The sequence below is a fragment of the Myxine glutinosa genome, chromosome 4 (genome assembly GCF_964187855.1).
Source record: "Myxine glutinosa chromosome 4, kmMyxGlut1.1, whole genome shotgun sequence".
In the NCBI taxonomy this organism is placed as follows: Eukaryota; Metazoa; Chordata; class Myxini; order Myxiniformes; family Myxinidae; genus Myxine; species Myxine glutinosa.
This window is the reverse complement of record NC_136264.1, coordinates 206,060,182-206,086,571: the sequence shown is the minus strand read 5'-3', so window position 1 is coordinate 206,086,571 and position 26,390 is coordinate 206,060,182. Positions and strand designations below refer to the sequence as shown.

At 44.6% G+C, this 26,390-nt stretch overlaps 1 protein-coding gene across 8 annotated transcripts in view; it reads left to right on the top strand.

The window, feature by feature from the left end:
• Positions 1 to 2,699: 2,699 nt before the first annotated feature.
• Positions 2,700 to 26,390, top strand: part of GHDC (GH3 domain containing) — an 85,103-nt gene continuing 61,412 nt past the window's right edge. For 2 of the 8 annotated variants that reach the window (XM_068114306.2, XM_078776934.1), the window contains exons 1-5: positions 2,729 to 2,831; positions 3,159 to 3,266; positions 9,924 to 10,191; positions 11,585 to 11,918; positions 12,465 to 13,077. In XM_068114306.2, the coding sequence (XP_067970407.2) occupies positions 10,037 to 10,191; positions 11,585 to 11,918; positions 12,465 to 13,077 (1,102 nt within the window). In that variant the 5' untranslated portion in view covers positions 2,729 to 2,831; positions 3,159 to 3,266; positions 9,924 to 10,036. Of the gene's footprint in view, positions 2,832 to 3,158; positions 3,267 to 9,923; positions 10,192 to 11,584; positions 11,919 to 12,464; positions 13,078 to 26,390 lie in introns of all 8 variants that reach the window. The other 6 variants (XM_078776937.1, XM_068114302.2, XM_068114304.2 and 3 more) reach the window with 6 other exon arrangements.

Genomic DNA, 26,390 nt, shown 5'->3' with positions numbered 1-26,390 from the left:
TGCTCTGTCCCCCAAATATTCCTGCATGACACAAGTTTTGCCAGCAACCCTCTTCTGGTGAAACTGCCAAAATCTTATCTCTCTGCTCACCTTCACTTTCATTCCTCTCTTCTCCTGTCTCTGGAACAAACTCCCACACTCTCTTCAGTCACATTCGTCTCTCCAGGTCTTTTAAACAGCTGTTCAACACCGTCTCTTATCTTCCCCCATCCAAAACCTTGATCTTTTCGACCCGTGTTAAACACCCCAAATCCACCTTTCAATCCCCAATTTCTTTCCTGAAATTCCTGGTCGTAAAATTCCTAGTCCTGTTCAATTGCTTTATACCGTGTACCCCTCCCACCTCCCCAGTCCTCCACAGATCTACCGACGTCCCTGTTCTCTTCTGTTGTTGTACTTGTGTGCTTCCCTCTCGCTCCCCCTCTTGTCTTCTGCTCCCTTTATTGTATGTTTTTTGTGTCTGTGCATGTTTTCATGTTCAATGTGTTAGCTCTTACTAACACATTCTGTATACAAAAAAAAATCAGAGAGAACCTGCTTCAGAGTGCAAAACACCTTAGACTGCAGCAAAGATTTACATTCCAACAGGACAATGATCCCAAGTACACAGCCAAAGCAACACTGGAATGGCTTTAGAACAAGAACGTGAAAGTCCTTGTGTGACCCAGGCAAAGCGCAGACTTGATTCCCATTGGTAATTTGAGGAAAGACTTGAAGATTGCTGTTCACTGACGCTTCCCATCCAACTTGGCAGAGTTTGAGTAAATCTGCAAGGAAGGATGGGAGAAACTCCCCAAATTCAGATGTGCAAAGCTGATACAGACATACTGTTACGTGCTCCTCCCCGACCCCCTGGTCATGGAGTACCTCCGAACCCCGAGGAGTCACGGCAGAAAAATGTGTTATTCTGTATGTCAAAGATCAATGGTGAAGCCACACCAATTGTTACAAACCAACAAGTATTGTATTAAGATCACACAAGAATAACAGTACAAAAACAATAGTAATCAATTGCACAACAAATAGTATATCATTCCTATGATGCTACCATCAGGTTCGTACAATACAACTCACTGTGCTCCAAGTGAGCGAAAAGAAGAAGCTTCACAATGTCTCAATTCCCCGGCTTCAAGCCAAAGTCGATCCGCTCCAGCGATCGACAGATCAATGGCCAATCGAGACCAGAATCCCGTTGGGTTGGCAGTTACAGTCCTGCTGCGAAAACTGTGCAAAGGCGACTGGGAAATCCAAAGGCGCCCTCCAGGCGACTGGGAAATCACACCCTCGGGTATGGACGTTCCAAGGCTCACAGTCGGCGAACCTCAGATTTACCTTCAAAATCCGCGGTGCACACACACACACACCAGTTACGTCTGAATGCGGTGAAAACGGCTGACGTGAAGCAAAGAAAAACCTTGCGCGATGTGCCAAGGCTGAAGCGAAGCAAAGAAACCTTGCTCGGCACACAAAGCGCGCGAGTCAAAATGGCAGACGGCCCGTTCTCGAGACGTAACGGCCCGACGATGATTCTTTCCGGAATCGATCGCAAAACCTGACATGCAGGTTAATCTGTCACAGCGATAACCACTCTGTCACCGGAATCCCTTTCCTGGGAAACCCAAAGTTCACTCGTGACTTGCTCGCCAACGTTCGCTCCAGACCGCAAAGCAACTCCGCTTCTTGTCCGACCCCACTCGCTCCGCCTTCTTTTTTTCTTCTTCCTCTTCGTCGCCGTCCGGTTCCTGTTTCATTTAAAACATTCCTTTTTACCTTTTGACAATAATAATTGCTATTTCCCTCAAACAACAATAATAATAATTCATGGAATCAAAAATCTTTACAGTGGATGAAACCACAACAACGGAAGTGACGAATCCGTAACACGTACCCAAGAAGACCTGAAGCTGCAATCGCTGCCAAAGGCGTTTTTACGAAGTATTGACTCAGGGGGTTGAATACTTATGTGAGTTAGTTATTTCTGCCTTTGAATAAATTTGCAAAAAATTAAAAAAACGTGTTTCCACTTTGTCGTTTTGAGGCATTTTGTGTAGATCGTTGACAAAACATTTCAATTTAATCCATTTTGAATTCAGACTGCAACAGTAAAATGTGAAAAAGTCAAGTGGTGTGAATACTTTCTGAAGGTGCACTGTATGTATATCGTTTTTGCCCCATCCCTCAATGATAAAGTATCACTTTAAAATTCTCTGATCTGGATCGGTATTTGGATCTTCACCAAAATCCAATCAATTGGTACTTGTCACAAACCAAACCTGTCCACCAAGTTTTGGCCGGATCCGTCCTGAACTTTTTGAGATATCCGGTTCACGGACAAACCGACAGAATGGGGTGAAAACAACTCCATCGACCTTCGGAGGCGGAGGTAATAAGTTGGGCAGGTGATGAAGGCCACTTTCCGATCAATAAGGTCTTTATTGATCCTTGCTCGACGTTTGTATTTGTACACGTTTTGTATTTGTACACGTCTAATACACAAACGAAACCACATCCATTTCAATTGCCAAACATTACAATGCGATTAACATCACTTGGGATAACTTTGTTCTGTTTCCATTATAATAGCCGCTGAAAGTTTGTATGGATGAATGGAACCCTGAGAAATTAATAACCACGCCCACTACATGATGAAGGCGGAGCCAGCCCGAGGCCCCGCCTAGCGCAGCCTCTGTCACGGAGCTGCTGTCGCGTGACGTCAGGAGACGCGTACGGCCGCTAGGGGGCGCTCACAGAGCGTTCCTGGAACTTCCGCACGGGAACGGGAAGTGCAAGGACAGCCGGGTAAGAGCGGCCCGTACGCGACGTGCCCGTACGTAAGTACGAGTGTCTGTGCTGCGAACTAATATAACGCACAGTACGTACGCGCCGTACACAGCTGGTCGTTTTGGGTAAAAAGTGCCGTTCGGACACGCACTAGAATACTAGATACATTGTATACAAGCAAAGTGTTATAATCATAATGGGATGAATAACAAAGCGAAGAGGGCACAGTCACAGGATAACGTACTTTGTAACGTCCCTGGGCAGTTACACTACAGCACAATGCCTTGGTTATGCTGTTTGGTTGAGAAAGTTATTAAACTGTTAAAGTACACTACCGTAGTACGAGTACAGTAACTATTTACTGTAAACTTCTCCAGGAATCCATCTGGAGTCCCCATCGCCCTCCCGTCCTCCACCTCAATGCAGAAATGGGATATCCTACCCAGCATGCACTGCGCCGGAATATAAACACAGGTAATCTACAGGTGAGACACGACAGGATGGCTTTGTACTTTGTGGAAAAGTTCTATTTAAAACGTTTGGGGTTTAGGGGTGGGGAATCTGCTTAATTGTCCCACATGTGTTAAGTTGGTCTTTGATGTCATTTTGAGAAACCTATCTCCAAGATAGTGGGGTTTGCCCCTATCTCCCAATCCGGTTTTGACGGATCGGGTTTTGGCCGGTGAAGAATGGTGAAGAATAACTGAAAAAATTAAATAATTCTCATATCCGAATCCATATTAAGATCTTCACCAAAATCGAATTGATTCTTCCTTGTCACACCCCATACCTGTCCACCAAGTTTTGTCCAAATCCATCCATAACTTTTTGAGATATCCTGCTATGTATCGTTTTTGGCCCGATCTCCCAATGGTGAAGAATCACTGAAAAAATTAAATAATTCTCATATCCGAATCCATATTCAGATCTTCACCAAAATGGAATTGATTCTTCCTTGTCACACCCCATACCTGTCCACCAAGTTTTGTCCAAATCCATCCATAACTTTTTGAGATATCCTGCTATGTATCGTTTTTGGCCCGATCTCCCAATGGTGAAGAATCACTGAAAAAATTAAATAATTATCATATCCAAATCCATATTCAGATCTTCACCAAAATTGAATCCATTTTCCTTGTCAAAATTGAATCCATTTTCCTTGTCAGACACACAACCTGTCCACCAAGTTTTGTCCAAATTCGTCCATAACTTTTTGAGATATCCTGCTATGTATCGTTTTTGGCCCGATCTCACAATGATGAAGAATTACCTAAAAGATTATTGTAGCCGGATCCGAATCCTAATCTTCACCAAAATCTAATCATTTCGTCCTTGTGGCGTACGCTACATCTCTGCCAAATTTCGTCCGAATTCGTCCTCAACTTTTTGAGATATTTTGTTCCCTTATCTAACTTTTACTGCTTATCTAACTTCACTCTCAAGTGTGAAAAAGTAGTTTGTATAAAAAAGGACCCACGTGATGCCAACTACAAACCGCCCCTTGACAACGGGTGAACCTCCAATGATTACCTCAATACCTCATCCTCGCAACAAGGTGAGTCGTTGTTTTGCTCTTTTTGGGGATCAAACTGCTTTGAGCTCCGAAGGTTAATCACAACGAAACTTTCTACCGTCAGATTTTTAACCACGATATACCTGAAAATGGGTTTTGTACCGTGACGGTGATGAGGTCATTTGGCCCGTTATTGTCGTGTTGCACTCTTGAGTTAATTTATTTATGAACCTGAGGCAATTTCTTTGCTACATTTTCACTCCTTTACATACTTTAGACCCTTTCTACTGCTTAGACCCTTTATACCCCTTAGACCCCTATGATCATTTCACCCCTTTAGAGCCCTAACACTCCTTAGACCCTTTACACCGCGCTTAGATCCCTTTCGACCCTTTACACCCCTTCGTCCCCTTTGGCCATTTACACACCTTTAGACCCCTTGCACTCCTTAGGGCTTAGACCCTTAACACCCCTTATACCCTTTACACCCCTTATACGCCATTTGACCCTTTACACCCCTTTAAACCCCTTATACCTTTTACACCCCTTAGACCTTTACACCCATTCAACCCTTTCATACCCATTTCGACCATTTTGAAACATATACACCTTTTGACACTTTTCAGACCTATTGACTTTTTAAGACACTGTGGTCAATTTAAGACCATTTGGACACTTTTGACCCCTTTTGCTCTTCCATCCTTAAACACCTTTAGACCCCATTTGGCCCTTTTAAGATCATTTATTCTTTAAACACTTTAGACCCCTTTATAACCCTAAAAAAAACTTTAGACCCCTTAGGTAATTCTAAAAAATTTCCTCCCCAAATCGGTTTTGACGACCTTTTCTGTGCACTATTCGCATCGCATCACAAGTTGAGATGATGAATCTCAAAGTGAAACTGATGTTGAAACGTGAAACTGAAACTACTGATCTATGGATCATCGAATGGGAAACCAGAATGAAATGCTGTGGGAAATTGCTGAAAGCAAAGCTCTGGGGAATAGTGGGGGGGCCAATGTTTTCCCGTTGAATTCAAATGTTAATTTGTGGACACTGGTTGGGTTGTCTTTAGGGATGATAGAAGTTGTAGAAAAAATATGTCTCCATTTTTTTCAAGTTCTTTGTAGCGGCCATTTTGGATTATCAAAATGGCGTTTGTTGAAAACCGAAATTGTCATTATCTTGGCTTCTAAATGACCTAGAGTGTTAATTTTGGTGTCCAAATGTACATATTTGCGGATACTTAATCCAATAAACACACATTTATACACCTACATATGATCAAAAGGGTTCTTATGGCAGCCATCTTGGATTTTCACGCACTTATGCCAACACATATATATATTTTTTTCCATCATTTTCACTTCTAAATCACATAAAGGCTGGACTTTAGTGTTCAAATGTACACTTATAATGTCTTTGTGCAATATTTTTAGTTGGCAGTGTTCATTGTTACATTGAAGGATCTCCATCCTCCTCATCATCAGTGTTATCGATTCCCATGGGGCGCTCCTGACCCGTGTTACCACACACCTCTTCATCTGCCCCACACATACACATCTCAGAACAGTTGAGATGCTGAGACCTGCATGAGCAGTGAGACATGCATTGGGTCTTCTTGCAGTTACATTTGATTAGATGTGTGATGGCAGCTGGGGCTGGAGGGTCCTTGGTTGTGATGGGCACCAGCTGATCTCCTTCTGCTCTCCATCCATGTTCTGTTGGTTGTGGAAGCTGGGGGTCCGGTACATCAGCCTGATGCCACACCATGGCTTGGAAATGTGCACGAGCAATGGCTTCATGTAAAGCTCCCCGTGTTGGTGGCAGCTTCTGTGCCTCTAGCTGTTTCTTGGTAAACAGTCTCCACCTCAGCTTGCCCACATCCACAACTGTAGTACGAGGCTCATACAGCTGGCATACAAATGCCTCAATGTCACTTTCTGTGTCAGCTCTCAGCTCCTCAGAGGCCCCAAGGTCATGAAACGCAGATACCACCTCAACAGAGCACCTATTGAGGGCTTGCCAACATGTGAGCTTTCCCTTGCCGGCAAACCGACCAGTCTGGTCTGCTCCCGTGAATGCATGGAATCCTGGTAGGGCTGCAGCCTTCCTGACACCAAGTTCATGTACTATTGGTTCCAGTGAGATTTGCCTCTTCTTGTTCCCCACACCCGTGATGAAGTATGTGTCTTTGCATAGTTCATGGTACCGGTGGAGTGCTAGGATGAATACATCAGTATCAGGTGACTGAATGTACAGCTGTGTTGCACCTCTTCGGACGGCATCTAGACTGTGAAGAAAGATCCTCGTATCAGCCTCCTCCTGGGAGCTACGGAGATGCTGTACATCCATGCAGTTGGAGAAGACATCCTGCCTTGAAGTGACGATGAAGACCTTGGTAGTCCCCTCAAAGTGACACAGAGCTTTCTTTGCCAGATAGACAGTTAGCTCATCTTTGGTGTTGGTGTGCGACAGGAACTGTTTTGCTGTCAGTTTCCCAATCGGGGTGCTGTCTTGAACGTGGTAAGCAGTGGGCGGCTTGCCACCTTGGCGCCTCTCCCGTGTGGCCTCTTTCAGTGAATTTGGCAGATCATATCGGTCAAACACGAGGTGGACTTCATCATACCCGTTGGTCTTGCAGACCAGTGTTGCATTGAAATGGCCAGCCCACTGGGCACATGTTTTGACCCATTGTGGCTTACCCATTGCTTGCACTAATGCCATGCCGTCTATGACAGTCACCTTCTTGGGAGGGGGTGGAGTATGTTCAGGATTGTCGTCGTCTGGCTGCTGACCAGTGCCAGTTGACTTCTTGGGTAGATCTTCTAGGATGCCCATGAGCTTGCTTTTGTCTGTGCATGGTAGTAGTGTCCCAGCCATTGCAAAGAGGGTTCGTGGAAGCGCGGTGAATTCATATTGACCTATGGCATCCTTCAAGTTGATCTCTGGTCGTGAGCGGGCCACGATCAGCATGCGCGCAAACAGTGACCTGTCGTCTTTCAGCTCTACAACCTTGTCTGCCAGTTTGTGCTTCACAGCTTTCCTGGCACTCTTCCACATCTTCAGTTTGACCTTTCCCATTCTGGCCCAAAGGTTGATTTCATTTGTGTTGATGCGCTCTGCAACAAACGTGTTATACGCTTTCTGACCAATCTCATCTTGGTTGCAGACATCCTTCTGTACTTCAGCTGGCATCACCACCTTGGTGATGATAGTCGTCAGGTCTTCACCCTCATGCGTCATGAGATTCATGGACTCTCTGATCACATTCTTCAGTCGACGAATGCTGTCTTCCTGCCGAGCCCAGACTGTGGTTGATAGGTCGTGGTGCTCCTTGCGTGTAGCTGATTGTGAGCCAGCCATCTGACGGGCTTCTTCAGCAAGCCTACTCAGCTCTGGTGCTGTCAGAAAGAACCTTTCGCGGGCACTGGCATTCTGGGTAATGCCCACAATACCCCCTGTCACCTTCATGATCCTGTTGATGTGCTCCAGTGCATGGTCCACACCTACAGCACAGAAGGGGATTTCATTCTTATGGACACTGAAGTTCCCATCCATGAACTCTTGGTAGATCCCTGGATCTGTCATCTTCAGGGCCTTCATCTCTGCAAGGTACCGGGGAGTCAGCCTGGCATATTTCTGTTTGTCATGTGCAAAGAAGTATATGCACATCTCATCCAGTGAAGACAGGTGAAGCTCAAATTGTCCATCACGGGTGGCACGGATGAATGTGTATATCAGCATTATCATCCGCATGTAGCGTCGCACAAACTTGAACAGTGGACTCTTGGCTTCTTTCCTCTCATGAAGTGAACGTCATCAATGTGAGAGTTGATTTTCTCCTTCATGCCTTGGGTAGTAGGTGATGGGACATTGTGCACACCATTATTGTCAAGAATCCTGGAGTAAACCGACTTCAGGTCAGACATGTTGAGAATTTCACCAGCTTGGAGTAGAGAGCGAACAAGGCTGACAAACTCAATGTCTGCGGCTATTTTGATAACATTAGTTTCTTGCAGTATGTGTTCTTTGTCATCACTTGATGTCCCACTCTTGGGAGCACGTTGGACATTCTGCACCCAGCATGGGAGATGATACTTGACGTCGATCGCATGAGCATCATGTGCACTGATGGCAGCACTCAGCTGAACTTTCCACTTGTGGTTGCTGCCTTCTTCAACAGCTTTCTTCAGCTGTTTACCTGCGTTGAACGTGCATACAACATGTACACTTTCCTTAGTGACCTCTTGACAGAAGAAACAAAGGTCTCTGTTGAATGGAGTTGATGATGAACGTGTGAAGCGAAGAGTCTCGTCTTGCGTAGAACCTGAGGTACTTGCAGCGGCAGGTGCAGAAGAAGGACGTCCACACCTCTTATGAAGATGCTGGGTGTCGCCATGTTCGCAGGCTTTCTGGTGGCGAACTCTAGCACGCTCCAGGTGAGCAGTGTTGCATGTAGATCCATAACATGCCCGGTGCCACTTTGCTTTATTGTTCCTCAAGTCAGTGGCAGTGAAACAGCTTAATCGTTCGCTGATCTGTTTGAAGTCGGCATCACCATATCGTGCCCTCTCCTGGATGAACTGGAGAAACTTTGCATATGAGCCCAGTGCTGGCTCAGTCACTAGTGCACCTTGGGGATCCTGGCACTGAATGCAAAGTGTGAAATCAGTTTCTTTCTTGGTTTTCTTGCTTTTTGGCTCCATCATAGCTCAGGGTCACGAATCTGGAACATACAAATAACAAATAACAATTAAGATAGATGTGCATTAAGTTAGATTTTGGACACTGGTTCGGCTGTGCCATAAAAACCTATTTTTATCCCTTGTAGGTTATTAAAGAAGGTTTCATTCAATTCTCTATCCCCAAAAATGTACAACTGGACACCAGAATCGAAACTCTAGGTCATTTAGAAGCCAAGATAATGGAATTTTACGTTTTCGACATCCGCCATTTTGAAAATCCAAAATGGCCGCCATAAAGAACTTGAAACAATTGGAGACATATTTTTTCTAGAACTTATATCATCCCTAAAGACAGCCCAACCAGTGTCCAAAAATTAACAAGCAATTTCACCGGGCATTTCAATCTGCTACATTGGCCCCCCCACTAGAACATAGAGAGAGGGGGAAGGTCGGAGCTGAAAAAACAATGTGGAGGGTTGATAGGTGCCTGGACGTGGTCGGTTGGTATGGAAAGAACTTTGGTGATCTTCCATCAAGCTGTAGGCCCAAAACATGCCTAAACCCGTTTCCCAGCTGAGCTTTTATAATATCACCTTCACTCCCGAGCAGTACTTCTGAGGTACAACAAGTATGGATTGGAAATCTTAGCTCATAGAATGGAACGAGGTTGTCGAGGTTACCAGCTGCATCCATTGCGACATCTGCTCACTGAATATTTACACTGAATTCCCATTTCTATCAATACACACTCCAAAGCAAATTGCTCATTTCAGGTGAGGCATTTATGCACACCTCCCCCCCCCCCCCTCCCCCCGCCGTCATCGACGGGTACCTTTGCTAGTTGATGATATAACCTTCATTTTTGATGATTTTTTTGTAAATGATAATAGCTGCAGTTGATGCTGCACACCTGTGCTGATGACGTTTTTGTATTGTCCAAGCAATGTTTGTAGGGGATTGATGGAGAACGACGGCCTCGGTGGAAGTCTTACCCTGAGGTCCCCTAGCAAGTCACATTTCCAACCTGGGCCTCTTTCCCAGCCGCTTCTGCGTCATGACCCTGCTTCTTGCACCGGCGCTGCTGCTCGCCATGTTGGCGGTGTTGGGAGCCGGATTGCTGCTTTTTGGCACCATTTGTCGCAGGATAACTGTTACCGGCCACCTGTGGACCATCATTTGGACACAAAGCTGCTTACTGATTGTGCGCTGGCAAGTACGGCGCGTGCTGTGGCCTGGTCTCCTTTTGCTGAGCTTCCCCACATAGCTGTTCATGAAATCCAAATTGAAATGTGTGTGTGTGTGTGTGTGTGTGTGTGTGTGTGTGCATGTCTGTGTATGTGTATGTAGTGAGTGTGCATGTGTGTGTATGTGTGTGTGTGCGTGCGTGTGTGTGTATATATATATGTGGATGTATTGTGTGTGTGTGTGTATATATGTGTGTGTGTGTGTGTGTGTGTGTATATATGTATGTATTGTGTGTGTGTGTGTGTGTGTGTGTGTGTGTATATGTGTGCGGGAGTGTGTGTGTGTGCGAGTGTGCGTTGGTGAGTGTGTGTGTGATGGTTGTTTTCTCTATATGCGGGTTTGGGAAGGTGGAATGGAATACTTCCAGGTCTCGAAGTATCCACGTTCGTGTGTGTTTACATAATGTGTCACGTATAATATATGTGTACTTAATATACAGTACATGTCACGTATAATAAACGTGTGTGTGTGTGTGTGTGTGTGTGTGTGTGTGTGTGTGTGTGTGTTAGTTAAAATGGCAGAATTGTGACTTTCCCCTACTTGTCCCTCTTGTGCTCAACCGTCCTCGTATTTCTCCTGCTGCCTCAACCCACTAACCTTTCTCAGTGTTATTTTCCATAACTTACTTCCTCTCTTTCCCTTTTTGCATATGTAGTACATAGATTTGCATATGCAGTAGACATTACCAAACCACCGTCTGATAATGACGTCACAAGTACCTGAGAGGGGTGTGATGTGGTTGAAAAGGTACCTGCTGTACCACAGAGCATGTGGCTTCTGTCACCCCCATCCCTAGACTCCCCCATCCACCAAATTCCCCAACCCCAAACAAAGAAAAAAACTTTTTAAAAACTTGATGTGAGATGGTGTTCTCTCATTCACCTGGGTTCTGTTTTCTCCTGGGGTTTAAGCTCTCAGCAGGTTCCCATAACCCATTCGGTTCCTATTGTTTTTTTTTCTTGTCATCAATGGAGGAAATGAAAGCTGACCTCACCGTCCAATAGCAGACAGCCTACCAATAGCTATTCCAATAGCAATAGAAGCCACGTGCGACATGCGTTAAAGTCGACGATTTGACACATCAAATAACGGAAGCTTCCTGGGTGCCAAAGCTTGACACGACAGTCAAGCTGAGAAACCTTCCCAGCAATGGTCCTGTTATGCTCGGCCAAAGATTCGTTTATTTAAGGCCTGGCCTCGGTGAGGACTAGATAGTCCATGACTGGAGCCTTCGACATGAAAAAAACAAAAAACAAACAAGACATCAAGTTACGATGTGAATTTGAAATTGTTTTCTTCTTTCCATGTGAGATGAACTATAAGTTGTTTTTCCCCCACCGCATTGTTCATATAACAGGTTGGGTTGGTGGGAGCGTCGACGGCTGGAAAGGGACACCCGGGACGCACAGGACATCCAGTCCGAGCTTTTGCGGCATTGGCTACGGAGGAATCCCATCGCAGAGTGCGAGTGCGGCCCCGACGAGCAGAATTCCAAGAGCAACCGAGCTTTGTTTCGATCCACGTACCCCCTGACACGGGTCACGGATTATCAGCCCCCGGGCACCTGCTGCGCGGTTGAAGCAGCGGAGCAGGGAATGAAAAAACCATGGAAACTCCTTGTATCGAGGCGTTGTTCTGGACAAAAGGTCATCTTTCCCATCATGCACGATGCGTTGCGTAACTACGTGCAGGTCAGAGTGCAACCTCCAGCAACCCCCTCGAATTTAAAACCATGAAACAAGAAGCATATTAATGTGCAGAAATTGGAATTTGATGACTAGACCCAGGGACAAGCACTTCTTGTACGTGATGCATTTAATTGTTTAACTCGAACATCTGTGACGTCACCAACTTGGTGGCAAGTTTACTTTTTTCTTTTTTTTTGTATACAGAGTCGAGGCTCGTGAAAGAGCTAACATTTATCAAACAAACAAATCAAACAAACAAGCAAACAAAGTATATAAAAAGGGGAGCGGTCGACAAGATGGGGAGAGAAGGGGAGGAAGCACACAAACACAACATTTGAGAGCAGGGACATCGGGAGATGTGTGGGAGGGAGAGGGCCTGGGGGGTGGGGGGGGGGGGCAGGATAGGTATAGGTATCTACTTAAAGATAATGTGATGATGAACATTTACTACTTAGAAATTTTACATCCTGATGTGTTGTTGTTGTTGTTATCAGTACAACATGTTTTTTCTGGGCAAAACATAACCAGTTTATTTTGCCCTTTTTTCAGGGAATTGCAGTTTCTTTCGATGCAAGTCTGTGTACAAGTCGAGAAACGTGCCGCCGACAAAAGGCCTGTCGTTTTTCCTACACACATTCCTGTCCTCCGACTCATTCTGGGATTCCGATCGCACCCGATGTTAACCCAGGGTTTTTCAACAAGTTGCTGTCGTACGGCCTGTCGACCCCAATGGCTGGGCAAGGCCTACCAGCTGGGCCTGATGCTTGCTATATCCACCTACTCTTTGCTTTATCTCAGCGTGCTTTAGTGAGATTGGAAGCACCTGGGACGGCTCAGTTGCACAATGCGTTTCTACTGCTCAGGACCCGCTGGCAGGCTTTGGTTGAAGATATTGATAAAGGCCTCATTTGTATGGCACTTGGCCTCCCGGCAGCCGTGCGGAGGAAATTGGAGGATGCGTTAACCCCCGATCTAAAACGTGCGGACGAGATTCGCCACGAGGTAGAGGAAGGCTTTGAGGGAATTGCTCGGCGTTTGTGGCCAGATCTGCAAATGGTGATTGGGAAGGATGCAGGCCCCAACGACCCTCACTCGGATGCGTTGAGGAATTGTTACTGCAAAGGAGTTGCACTGTACTCCCCAATCTATACCACAGGGCAAGGTAAAACCCCTCACTTTTATGATCTTCATAGAGTGTCGTCTTTGTGGAATTGTTCTAAGACAAAAACGTTTCACTACAAAAGAAAACTAGATGGTATTCATAGAATACTTACCCTGCGCAGTTAACTTGGTGTGAGGCAACTCTTCTATTTTTGAATGTTTGTCTTTTTTGGATCCAATATGGCTGCCAGACCACGTGAGCGATGACATCATCAATTTATATTCTCCAAATAATTGTTGCATAGATCATGCTCAATAAATTTCAAACTGATCAGACCAAGCGTTGTCCCTGTCGAATTATGACGTCATAATTATGGCACCAATGACGTCATCGTTAACAACACCTATTCCCCATATGGGGTTATTTACAATGAGCCACGTTTCAATTTTTTAAAATGCTGACACGGCACACACTTTACTTTGCTGAAATGCAGACACAAATGTTATATTTTCATCAAAAATCGTCGGAATTTCGCCAAATCTGTTTTGGTCGTGTGTTAATATACCTCAGCGATTGACAAATCTGAAATCAGAATTTTATTTGAGGTCAAAATGGCCCCGTGAAGTCGCTCCGTACTTTGCCTGCTCGGGATGTGCAGTGTGATAATTCACTCCATGCCCACTCTTGAAGACTCTTCTTCTTCACGCAATAACAACTTCTAGCTTCCAGACCGTACATCCAATCGTCTTGAAATTTCGCACACATGTTACACTTCATTACCTCTATTATAATATAAAGTTTAACGTCGAACAATGAAGCGGTTCAAGAGTTATAATTTTTTAAAAATATTTTCGTTTATATCTGCCAAACCAAGGGACCTATCGCAAATTCCAAAAGGTCATTTTAGTAGACTGATATGCTGAACACATCTGTGAAGAACACATCTGTGAAGTTTCCCCTCGATAGGATCAAAAATGAGGGAGGAGCTAGGTTTTAAAGGTTTGTGCTTAAAAACGTCATAACTCCGAAACCATATGATGCATGACGTCATGCTCGTTGACTTTTTTGTTCGTCATGGGTATGCGATTCTGCCTGCAAAGTTTGGCCTCGATCTGTTCAGTCATTTAGGAGAAAATTGGATTTTAGTGGTTTTTCAGGCTTTCCACTCAAAACAATATGGTGTCCGAACCACGTGACCTACGGCGTCATTATAATTTTATTTCTGCATCAATTTATATCGAGAAGATGCTCAAGAAATTTCATCCTAATCGGATAAAGTTTTTTACTTGTCGAATTATGACGTCATAACGACGGCACCTACGACGTCATCATTCACATATGTTATTCCGCATGGAGAGTTATTTGGAATGAGACCTGTCTCAATTATTTATGTGCAGCGGTTTTTGAGATATAGAGGTGCAAAGTTTTTTGTTTTTCCAAGATGGCGCCCATATCACGTGACCTGTGACGTCAGAATATTCACTAAAATATTCTGCAGGAGGAGGCGGCCCTCCTATGGTGAAAATTTCATGTCAATCGGACCAACGGTTGTCGAGAAAATGAGTTTTTAAAATGCAGACGCACGTGCGTACGTACCCGAATGCTTAATCCTGCCTTTTGCTTCGCGAGCGCAGGGTAATTATGAACTCATTCTGCCTGTACTTCCTTCCCTACGGTCATTCTTTATTCCTTCCTTTTCTCAATTTTATCCAAGCTGAATTTTGATTGAATGAAACACCTCTAACTTTAAAAGTTTTAAATAACATTTTAAAATGCATCAATTTTCTTGTTTGTCTGTCAGGAACACCCCATGTAGTTTTCTTGATCATGCATGATACATTATTTTTCTTCTTCTTTACTTATTTGCAAGGCTTATTTCCAAACCCGTTTCACTCCTTAACCCTTGTTCCATCAACCCTCATCCCATACCTACAGCACCACTTTCTTTCGTGCTTTTAACAACTATTCATTTCGCCCCTCCCCATGATGTCTTTTTCCAAATATCCTGATTGGGAATTTTGAGAAGTCAGGTTTTCAGCAGTTGTCTGCACATGACGATTCCCCATCACGGTCATTAATGGTGTCAATCCCCTCCATGTCAGTACCCTCCCCTACAACTTATACATGCCTGCGTCCTTCCAATCCCACCCCTTCTATGTGTCCTTCTCTTCAGCATCTCTCCACTTCATGTCCCTCTTTCTGCATCCCCCTCAAACGACACACTCAAAGCTTCTCCCCTCACCCTGCCTCCGCCCATCTTCCTCCTCTCCACCACTTCCTCCCCACCATCTCCTCTCATCATCTTTATTGCACTCCCCTCTCACACCTTCCCCCTCATCTCACCCCCTTTCAGCTTCCGCTTCTTCCCACCCCCTTCTCAGCTTCTTCCCTGTCCCGTCCCATGCCCTTATAGCAACCCCACCCATCCAATGCCCTCCCGGCTTCCCACCACCCCACCCACTCCCAGCCTCCTCATGCCTTGCCCCCAGCTTACCTCCTGCCATGCCCCCTATCCTAGCCCCTTTCCACATTCCTGCACTCTGCCAACAATGCCTCCTCTCTTGTCCCGAACTGTGTGGACTTCAATCATCCAAGGCTTCTGCTTCAACTTGACAGATCTTTAAGTCTAGGCCGCTGCTGATAAACTTGGACATCATCTGTTGAACATATTCCATCCTCTCACAGGATGTCCCTGACTCATTAGTGTCTGTCCCTGACTCATTAGTGTCTGTCCATGGCTATTGTCTCCATTGGTTTGATAGGCCTGACACATCCACAGACCTTTGGCTATGATTTTCCTCCGCTCCCTCCTCATGTTTGTCTGTGTTGTACCATCCTCTAAACTGTAACGACTCCATTTACATCTCTCTCTCTTTCAGATGACTTAGACCAACTTTTAACCACTCATCCCAACTCTCCATCATATGTGTCAATTTGTCATTTGTCAATTTCATTTGTCACCATAGCAATTGACAGGGTACTGTGACCTTTCTCACCAGCCATGACACTTAGGCAAAAGATGTCTGTGACTCCATAGGACTAACTCAATCTGTGAACTTTCCAACCCGGATTCCTCCCAATGGTAAATCCTCCCTTCTTTACTTGGTGATGACAAACTTCCCTGCAAATGTCTCCTGCTGTAACCATTGGTTCATCTGATCATATGCTTGTGAGAGTCAACATCTCTCTGGCTGTTCTCAGAGCGTTGCCTCAACAACTGCGAGTCTGGCAGTTAGTTAACTCGGGCATATTGGTAGGGACTGCAAGCAGCCATCTCTTTTCAGGACTGGTCTCCCATATCTACTGCCCCTGATGTTAACTCAGCCTGGGAATTCATCCACAGAAACCTGCTCTCTCGTGCACAGATTCATCCTATCTCACCTTCAGTTCTTTGGTACACCCTTCTTCCCACCCATGGTACATGAGTCCTGAGGTGAATCGATTGCTTTGAAACAGCTTGCCTTCTCTTCCTGGAAGGAAAACTGACTGAAGGCAATCTCAGATTCTTCCACAAAGCCCACAACATGTGTGTGTCCACTCTTAGGAAAGCGAGAAACGACATCTGTCCAACCTCAAGATTTAATTTTCAAACTTGTCTCCCTCCTCTAAAACTTGGTGGCATCTTGTTAAGTATGTCTCTGGTGCATGATCCCCTTCCATCCCTTCCCTCTCTTCAAATGGCACCACAGCCGACTCCACTCGTGAGAAGGCCGAATGCCTCAATTCTGCGTTTGCTTCCAAATACTGTCCCCAACCCCTCACTCTCAGGACCCATCCTTAACTGTTGTACCCAACCTCTCCTGGACTCTGTGTCTTTTGCACCTGAGAAAGTGGAGGAGTTTCTGGCAACACACAATTCTGATCCTGCAACTGGACATCCTCTGTGCTGCGCTTGCACATCTTCTCTCTGTCCTTTCCACGCTGTCGTTTGCCAGAAGTCATCTTCCTCTGCCCTGAAGTTAGTGAACGTCACTGCATTAAAAAGGTGCAAAAACGGATCCCCTTAATTACAGACCAATTAGCTTACTTCCAATCATCAGCAAGATCATGGAGTCCATTATCACAGTTGATATGACATCTTTCCTCTTCTCCAACAACCTCTTCTCAGGTCATCAGTTCAGATTCAGAACAGGTCACTCCACCTTGGACATGCTGCTTCGACTCACCCAACAATGGATGGAGGCCCTCAATGTCAGACATGAGCTCAGAGCCGTCTCTCTGGACATATCACATGCTTTTGTTCCAGTCTGGCATCCCGCCTTACTCTCCAAATTCTCTGCCTATAGAATCCAAGGCCAACTCCACACATGGCTTACAAACTTCCTCTACTCTCTTAGCCAAGGTGTGGCTCCCAAAAGAATCCTTTCATCTCCTTACCCTGTCAAGATTGGAGTGCCCCAAGGCAGTGTTCTGGGCCCAGTCGTATTACGAATCTTCATCAACGATCTCTCTGACTCTCTCAATAATCTTTTTTTCTTTTCTTTTTCCTTTATCTCTTTGCTGATGACTCCACCATGTGCCGTAAGATCACTTATCTTTGAAATAGGCATACAGTGGCCTGTTCCCTCTTTGCAGACAATGATAGAATCACAATCTAGTCAAACACTTGGAATATGTCTTTCAATCCTGACAATCTTGCACTCTCACTATCTCTCGCCGAACAGACAATTTGGCAAACCATCCTATCTACTATCTTAACAATCATCTTGAATCTTGAGGAGGTTCAGTCATTCAAACTTTTGGGCCGCACTATCCACCATGGTCATTGTTGGGCAAACCACACTTCTAAGTTGGCCTCCTAATGCAGTCGCCGACTGGGCATCCTCAATCATGCAAAAGTCATTTGTTGGCACACCTGAACTCTTATCCACTGACAAGTTCTTCAACATTGCAGCTTGATGGGGCACTGCTCTTCCATCTGGATTGATTTAAGATCATTGGAATCTCCTGCGATGAAGTTGGTTCTATTGACCTATCACATTCCCATCACAGACAGGTCAGTGGTCTCTCTGTCTTCTACCACCTCCTTTCTGGTATTGCACCCTCTGCTTTTTACGTGCACTGCACTCCCCTCCTCATCTCCAGGTTTCTGCAGTGTTGAAGTTGAAGGTGCAAGTTTTCTGCTTGCGAAACTCCCCAAATCCAGGATCACTGCTCACCTCCACTCATTCATTCCTCTTTTTCCCCACCTGTGGAATCAACTTCCACATGCTTTTCAATTTCATTCTTCCCTCCAGTTCTTCAAGACTGCTGTTCACCACCATTTCAGATCATCGCCAATCCAAAACCATTATCTTTTCTATCCCCGTTAACCCTCCCCAATCCCTCGTCGTTCCAAGTTTCCAGTTCTTCCTGCCTGAGAGTTTACTATCCATCTTGTCCACCCCCTTTGTGTCCTCCCTACCTGTCATTCTTCCCCACGTCCCTTATTTTTCCAAGTCTCCCTCTATTTTGTCCGTCGTCCCTGCTGTGGGTGTGTTTCCCCCTCCTTCTTTCGACTGTTCCCTTTGTTCTGTTACATCCTGATCCCTTGTATGTTCTAGCTGCTCCACCAGTGTCGACTTTGTAGATGTAAAAAAACAAAAAAAAACAAATACCAATGGAAATAAAGAGAGCCGGTGCTCAGATAAATTGGAAATGTTTTGTCCGGCGTAAATTAACTCTTTATGAAAGATAACAATACAAGAGTGAGCTGAGGGGAGTAATATTTGCATTAGGATCCAATCTTCAGCATTCCATCAAAAGTCTTGGGGCACACGAGTATATTGACAATGCGCACGCAGCAAGCCTTGGGGTGCGGCTTTTGATAGCCTTGAGGGCCTTTCCTTACTCTAATCATCGTGAACACTTGCTATGCTACTCTAACATCTGCCTGTGTTTGACAGATTGGACCTGGGATTCTCCACCATTACTTGCCTCGCGGGTCCCCGAGATCTTTCCAACTTTGTTTGTTGTTATTGTCGAGCCAGCAATTTGCCGATCTGATACAGTCCAACACTACCAATCACAAAGGTGCCTGAGGTCACATGCCTGCATGAATAATAATGAATATAGTTTTTTCAGCAAATGGGAGAGAGAGTTGTCAATAACCACAGAAGTATACTCTTGAGGTTCATGCAAAGTGGATGACGAGCATCTTGAGAAGGTCACCGGACCTTGTTCCGTTCCTAAATCCAAAGACGAGATTTGAAATTTATTTTGGAGCTAAGACGCACCGAATCGGTGGGACATCGTCTGTTTTGGAAGACGAGCACATGTTCGGTGTCCTCCGGCATCCCGTGCCATCGCTCTTGTCTCCCGTGATGGTAAACGTTGAACATTAATCGCTTGCATTTGCCACTCGCATCAACACGTTTCCATCCCTTGAACGGTCGAACCCGATGGTGTAATAAATCGGACGTTTTCCACAGAGCTTCTGTGACAGTTCCTCATTTCTGTCAAGAGACTTGGTGAAATTTTATCAAGTATTTTTGGAGAAGCCATCCATCTTCAGACCCCATTGTTTGATGGGAAGGGCATAGGTGGGGAGTTGGGTGGCATTTTGAGAATATCTCAGATCTATGAATTGGCATTCCAACAGATCTGCTCCATATACCAGTCCATCATGAAAGGTTCTTGTCGCTTCTGAGATTATTCTTTTGAATTAACTTGTGGGATCTTGTGGTTGGGGTTGCTGTTGCCCTGTCATTGCCCACCTCACATTTTTCCAGATGGTTCATTTATGGAAGTGAGGACTTTGGAAATGATCATTATAGAGGGGAGAACCTTCTGAAAGATCACAATCGTTACATACTGGAACTCCAACTACTTCCTCATTGGATAATGATGCAATGAAATGGAACGATGATGCCCTGACCATTGATACTTTGTTTACTGATGGTATTCAAGGTCATGCAAATGGGATGCGATTCTCAGAATGATAACTTAAAGATGTTCCATGACCTTTGGTATGATAGTTTATCTATTTACAGTCGTGGCCAAAAATATTGGCACCCTCGCACTTTTTCAAACAACACAATTTTCTCTAAAAATAAGTTGAAATTGACAAAAGTATTTGGTCTCCACAATTCTTTATTTCACTGTTATTATTACAGAACCTTTGTTTTTTATTCAGAACTTAATATATCCTTTTAAATCAGAAAATTAAATTATTAAATTAAATTAAATCAGAAAAGAAAATTAAAAAAGGGGACCAAAAAACAACAACAACCACGGTCCCCGAAAAGGCCAACCCCCGCTTTGCGGGGAAAAATGGCCTCTAAAAAAAAAAAATCAGAAAATTAAAATAAATGGCATTGACAAAATTATTGATACCCTCGACTTAATACACAAGATGACCAAAAGTATGCGAACACCCCTTCTAATTAGTGGATTCGGCTGTTTCAGCCACACCCATTGCTGACAGGTATATATAATCAAGCACACAGCCATGCAATCTCCATAGACAAACATTCGCAGTGGAATGGGCCATACTGAAGAGCTCAATGACTTTCAATGAGGCACCGACATAGGATGCCACCTTTCCAACAAGTCAGTTCATCAAATTTCTGCCCTGCTAGAGCTGCTCCATTGGCTTAGCGGTGAGTGTGCCGGCTTGGGATCCTAGGATCCTGGGTTCGAATCCCGGTCGATCGCTGAATTAACGCCAGGGGGATTGACTCAGCCTGTCATCCTTCCCAGGTCAGCAAATTGAGTACCAGCTTGCTGGGATGAATGATCACGGTGTGTACCCCGATTTAGAATAGGTACACCATATCCCATGTGCATCGTAAGAGCGTGACCAAGGGTTGGCGTCAGGAAGGGCATCCGGCCATAAAAACATTGCCTCAAACAGGGAACCATGATTGTCAAGGCAAGGCTAACCCCCGCTCTAGAAGGGAAAATGGCCTTAAAACGATCATTCATTCATTTCATTCTAGAGCTGCTCCGGTCAAATGTAAGTGCTGTTATTGTGAAGTGGAAACGTATAGGAGCAACAACAGCTGAGCCCTGAAGTGGTAGGCCACACAAGCTCACAGAACGGGACCGCCGAGTGCTGAAGCACGAAGCGCGTAAAAATCGTCTGTCCTCAGTTGCAACACTCACTAGCGAGTTCCAAGCTGCCTCTCGAAGCAACGTCAGCACAACAACTGTTCGTCAGGAGCTTCATGAAATGTGTTTCCATGGCAGAGCAGCCGCACACAAGCCTAAGATCACCATGCGCAATGCCAAACTTTGACTGGAGTGGTGTAAAGCTTGCCACCATTGGACACTGGAGCATTGGAAACGCATTCTCTGGAGTGATGAATCACGCTTCACCATCTGGCACTCTGGCAGTCAGACGGACGAATCTGGGTTTGGCGGATGCCAGGAGAACGCTACCTGCTTGAATGCATAGTGCCAACTGTAAAGTTTGGTGGATGAGGAATAATGGTCTGGGGCTGTTTTTCATGGTTCGGGCTAGGCCCCTAAGTTCCAGTGAAGGGAAATCTTAACGCTACAGCATACAATGACATTCTAGCTGATTGTGTGCTTCCAAACTTTGTGGCAACAGTTTGGGGAAGGCCCTTTCCTTTTTCATCATGACAATGCCTCCGTGCACAAAGCGAGGTCCAAACTGAAACGGTTTGTCGAGATCGGTGTGGAAGAACTTGACTGGCCTGCACAAAGCCCTGACCTCAACCCCATCGAACACCTTTGGGATGAATTGGAACGCCGACTGTGAGCCAGGCCTAATCGCCAAACATCAGTGCCTGACCTCACTGATGCTTTTGTGGCTGAATGGAAGCAAATCCCCACAACAATGTTCCAACTTCCAGTGGAAAGCCTTCCCAGAAGAGTGGAGGCTGTTGTAGCAGGAAAGGGCCTTTGGACAAATTAACTGCAGTCAAGCGCTTCCTATAGCCAATAATGAGCTTCCTCCACCTCTCTACTGGCAGTTTGTCCCACTATTCTTGTGCAAACTGCTCCAGTTTTCCCAGATTTGAAGGATGCCTTCTCCCAACTGCTGTTTTCAGATCTCCCCACAGGTGTTCAATGGGATTTAGATCTTGTCTCATTGCTGGCCACTTCAGAACAGTCCAGCGTTTTGTCTTGAACCATTCCTGGGTGCTTTTTGAAGTGTTTGGGGTCATTGTCCTGCTGCAAGACCCATGATCTTTGATGGAGACCCAGCTTTCTGACACTGGGTTGAGCATTGTGCTCCAAAATGCCTTGGTAATCTCCTGATTTCATGATGCCATGCACACATTCAATGTACTCAGTGCCAGAGGCAGCACAGCAACCCCAAAACATCAATGAACCTCCTCCATGTTTGACTGTAGGGAAGGTGTTCTTTTTTTTTGAAGGTTTAATTTTGTTTCCTGTAAACATAGAGATGATGTGTTTTACCAAAACACTCTAATTTGGTCTCATCTGTCCACAGGACATTCTCCCAGAAGGATTTTGGCTTGTTCAGGTGTGATTTGGCGAACTCCAGTCAGGCTCTCTCAGCAGTGGGGTCCTCCTGAGTCTCCTACCATTGAACCCTTTTCATTGACTTGCGAATGCGAGTTGAAACTGTCATACCAGGTGTCTGAAGGTCAGCTTGAATCTGTTTGGCATTTGATCGAGGTGCTTTCTCCACCGTTTGAACAATCCTTTGCTGCAATCTTCGATCAAGTTTCCTCTTGCGGCCACATCCAGGGAGGTTGGCTACAGTGCTATGGGCCTTAAATTTCCTGATAGCATTGCGTACGGTGGACACAGGAACATCAAGGTCTCTGGAGATGGACTTGTAACCTTGAGATTGTCCATGTTTGGCTACAATCTTGTGTCTGATTTCCTCAGACAATTCTCTAGTTTTCTTTATTTTCTCCATGCTCATTGCGTTACATACAGTGACACAAAACAGCAGAATAACTCCTTTTCTGCATTCAAACTGGTTGAATGAGTGATTTTTATATTGCAAGCACCTGCAACTCACTACAGGTGAGTTCAATTCCAAAGTCAAAGAGAATCACCTGCTTGAAATCTAATTATTTCTAACAACTTCTGGAAGGTGCCAATATTATTGTCTGGGCCATTTTAAGATTTCTGTGTGGAATAAGCTAAGATTTAGTAATTTTTTCAGCTTTTTTTGTTTTGTTCCACTGCAAACCAAAGAAATACATTTGTGGATACCAAAATATTTATTAACTAGCAGAAGTACCCAGCTTCGCTCGGGAGGTTTCGAATTTGGGTTATGAGTGGGTTCCCAACAGCCACTCGGATTTTTTATTCCAGGTTTACTCCTGGAGGCATTTGGCACCTTTATGGCAATGTGCACCCGCCTTGACACGATACCGTCATTGAGTATTGTGACCTTTTTTAGAACTAAGAGCTTGCCAGACTCGCATTCCAGCCACACTCTAATAGCACCACCACTGATGGTCCGCAACTGCTTATTAGTCATAGCTTATTTCGCAGTTGACCTATATATCTATAGGAGATTTTGGATAATTTAGCTCCACTTATGACGGGCAATTTCACTTCAGCACTTCAGTATAGACGATGTTGTGAGTCGTTGCAGTTGGAGTGTAAACAAAAAGATTGCAGGGACTTCCATCTCTGGAACAGCCTACATATAGCTGACCATGAGAAAAGCAAGACTCTTCCAGATGCAATCCTGCCACTGTTAATGTTTGCCCTTGTGATTTGTTGATAGACATGGCGAAACTGACCCTGACAGGAAACTGAAGTCTGTTGAACTGAAAGGGTAGGTCAGATGGTATGAGAGGAATGCGAGGAATGAAGACGTCCTCACCTTTGTCACTACCAGTGAGAATAGTGGCCTCAATAACATGGGGCATTGATTTCTTGACCACAAGTCTTGTGCCATTGCACAGTCGACGCTGATCCAAATTGCGTAGCAGCATTATTGGTGTTCCTACTTTAAGTTCAAGCCGATGAGGAGGCAGGCCAGGTGGTTCTAGCGAAATACGAAATCCAGTGGGGTAATTTACAACTTCAGATTGATCAACAACAGTGTCAACAGATTTGTATGTACGTGAGTCTCCAGGTATTGCTTGCAAGAGTTGCTCGTTTACTGTATTGACTGTGGTGTTTTTTGGTGCCAGAATTGCCCTCTCGCACAACCATTTGTGATTTTGATAATGGTGCTGTAAGTTTGGGAACACCTTTCCTATCAAATCGTTGACTGAAATGACCACAGTGCTGATCACAGCTGGAGTTATGGTACCATCAGAAAGTACAGTTACTCAACCTTCTCCAAGCTGTAGCAGATTCTGAGCAAACTGAGCAGAAAGCTGATCACCAAAAAGACGTGCTCTCATGTTTGTTGACAGGGTCATGGTCTTGACATGGTGCCACAAGAATGATGACTTCAGGCAAGCACGGATTTCATCAGCTCTGGTTTCCCTGGGAATTACAGGCAATGTCTGCCGTAAGTCACCTGACAGTAGAACAGTGACTCCTCCCATTGGGGCCTTGCAATTACACAAATCTTGCAATGTTCTGTCAAGTGCCTCTAATGCTCTTTTATGGGCCATTGTGCATTCATCCCAAACAATTAAGTGACATCTCTTTAGAACTTGACCAGCTCCAGAAGTTTTGGTAATCCTGCAAACAGTGGCATCATTGATGGCGAGGTCTATCGGAAGCTTGAATGCAGAATGGGCAGTACGACCTCCCCTTTATAAGGTGGACGTAAGGTGGCAGCAATACCTGAAGAAGCAACAGCAACAGCTATTCGCTTCTGTTGGCGAACTTTGGCTTTAGGGACTGATTAAAGTTGAACTGTACTCTATACAACCCCCAAACCTTGAGTAGCTTTCACCCCTGTTTAGAATTAGAGCGAATTTCAATGATCAAATTGAAGCAAACAAAGTTGCACCGATTGCTTTAGAAACAGCTGAGAGTTCAAAGTAAAGCGCAAAGGCTCGTACTGTACCATATGATACGTGACGGCTCTTTCTGACTTCCTGGCAGAGTACGTGTTGACGTCATACATTCCAGGCGTGCATCAAATACAAAGTGTCCGTTAACTTTCCGAAATTTGGCCGCTTTTTGGGGGGTGGCATCGTAGTAGGGACAACTGTCGCTTTTCGTTTGATAATGGGAAGAGGTGGGGAAAACGCTCGTTTTTTATGGAAAACGTTCGCTTTATTTATAAAATAGGAATACATCGGAGATTTTCGAAGGTAGGAATAAATCAGAATAAAAAAAATAGGAATAAATCTGTGAAATAGGAATAATAATAAGAAGAATGAAGAAACGTGGCGAAAACGTTCGCTATTAAAATGAATGTTGAAGTAACGCCACAGCTTATATAGGATTATTAGGAGGGGTGGAGACTTTAGGGAGGCGGAGACTATTTAAATTGTCCAATAGAAAAAGGGTAAAAAAATTTGACCCTTCTATAAAGGTCAAATATTTTGTGGTCCCGCCTTTTTGGGTTTTATTTTGAGTTCGAGCAGAAGTTCGAGCAAAAATAGGAATAAATCGGAGAAATAGGAATAATAATAATAATGAAGAACCGTGGCGAAAACGTTCGCTATTAAAATGAATGTTGAAGTAACGCCACAGCTTATATAGGATTATTAGGAGGGGCGGAGACCTTAGGGAGGCGGAGACTATTTAAATCGCCCAATAGAATTCTAGAAAGGTCAAATATTTCGTGGTCCTGCCTTTTTGGGGTTTTTTTTGAGTTCGAGCAGAAGTTTGAGCAGAAATAGGAATAAATCGGAGAAATAGGAATAATAATAATAATGAAGAAACGTGGCGAAAACGTTCGCTATTAAAATGAATGTTGAAGTAACGGCACAGCTTATATATGATTATTAGGAGGGGTGGAGACCTTAGGGAGGCGGAGACTATTTAAATTGTCCAATAGAATTCTAGAAAGGTCAAATATTTCGTAGTCTCCCGCCTTTTGGGGTTTTTTTTTTGAGTTCGCGCTCGGGGGAGAGGGGGGGGGGGGGGGTGCGATATCAGTACTTTTAAAGACTGCCATTGGATTCCCCATATAAAACTACCCCTAGTTGTGCACCATTAAGACCTCGAAGTAGGCGCGTACGGATTTGTATACCGAAGGACACCACAAACAGACATTGCCTTTTATTATACAGATTTCAACAATTTTCTGGAAGAAATGGTGCATTGTTTGAAAAAAGTGCAAAAGTGCCAATATTTTTGGCCATGACTGTATATAAATAAAGGTGGGATAAATTATGAATTGTTAATTTGAGGAAGGGAATGAGAGATTATCTTGGAGAAAAAGGAGGAGTGGGTGTTTTCAGCAATTGTTGGGTCAATAATTATTCCATTTTGTGTATTAATAAGTTGATAAACCCAACGACAGCTATTGATCACAACAAAATGGTGCTTTTACATAATGTTGTTTGAAGTATGGATAC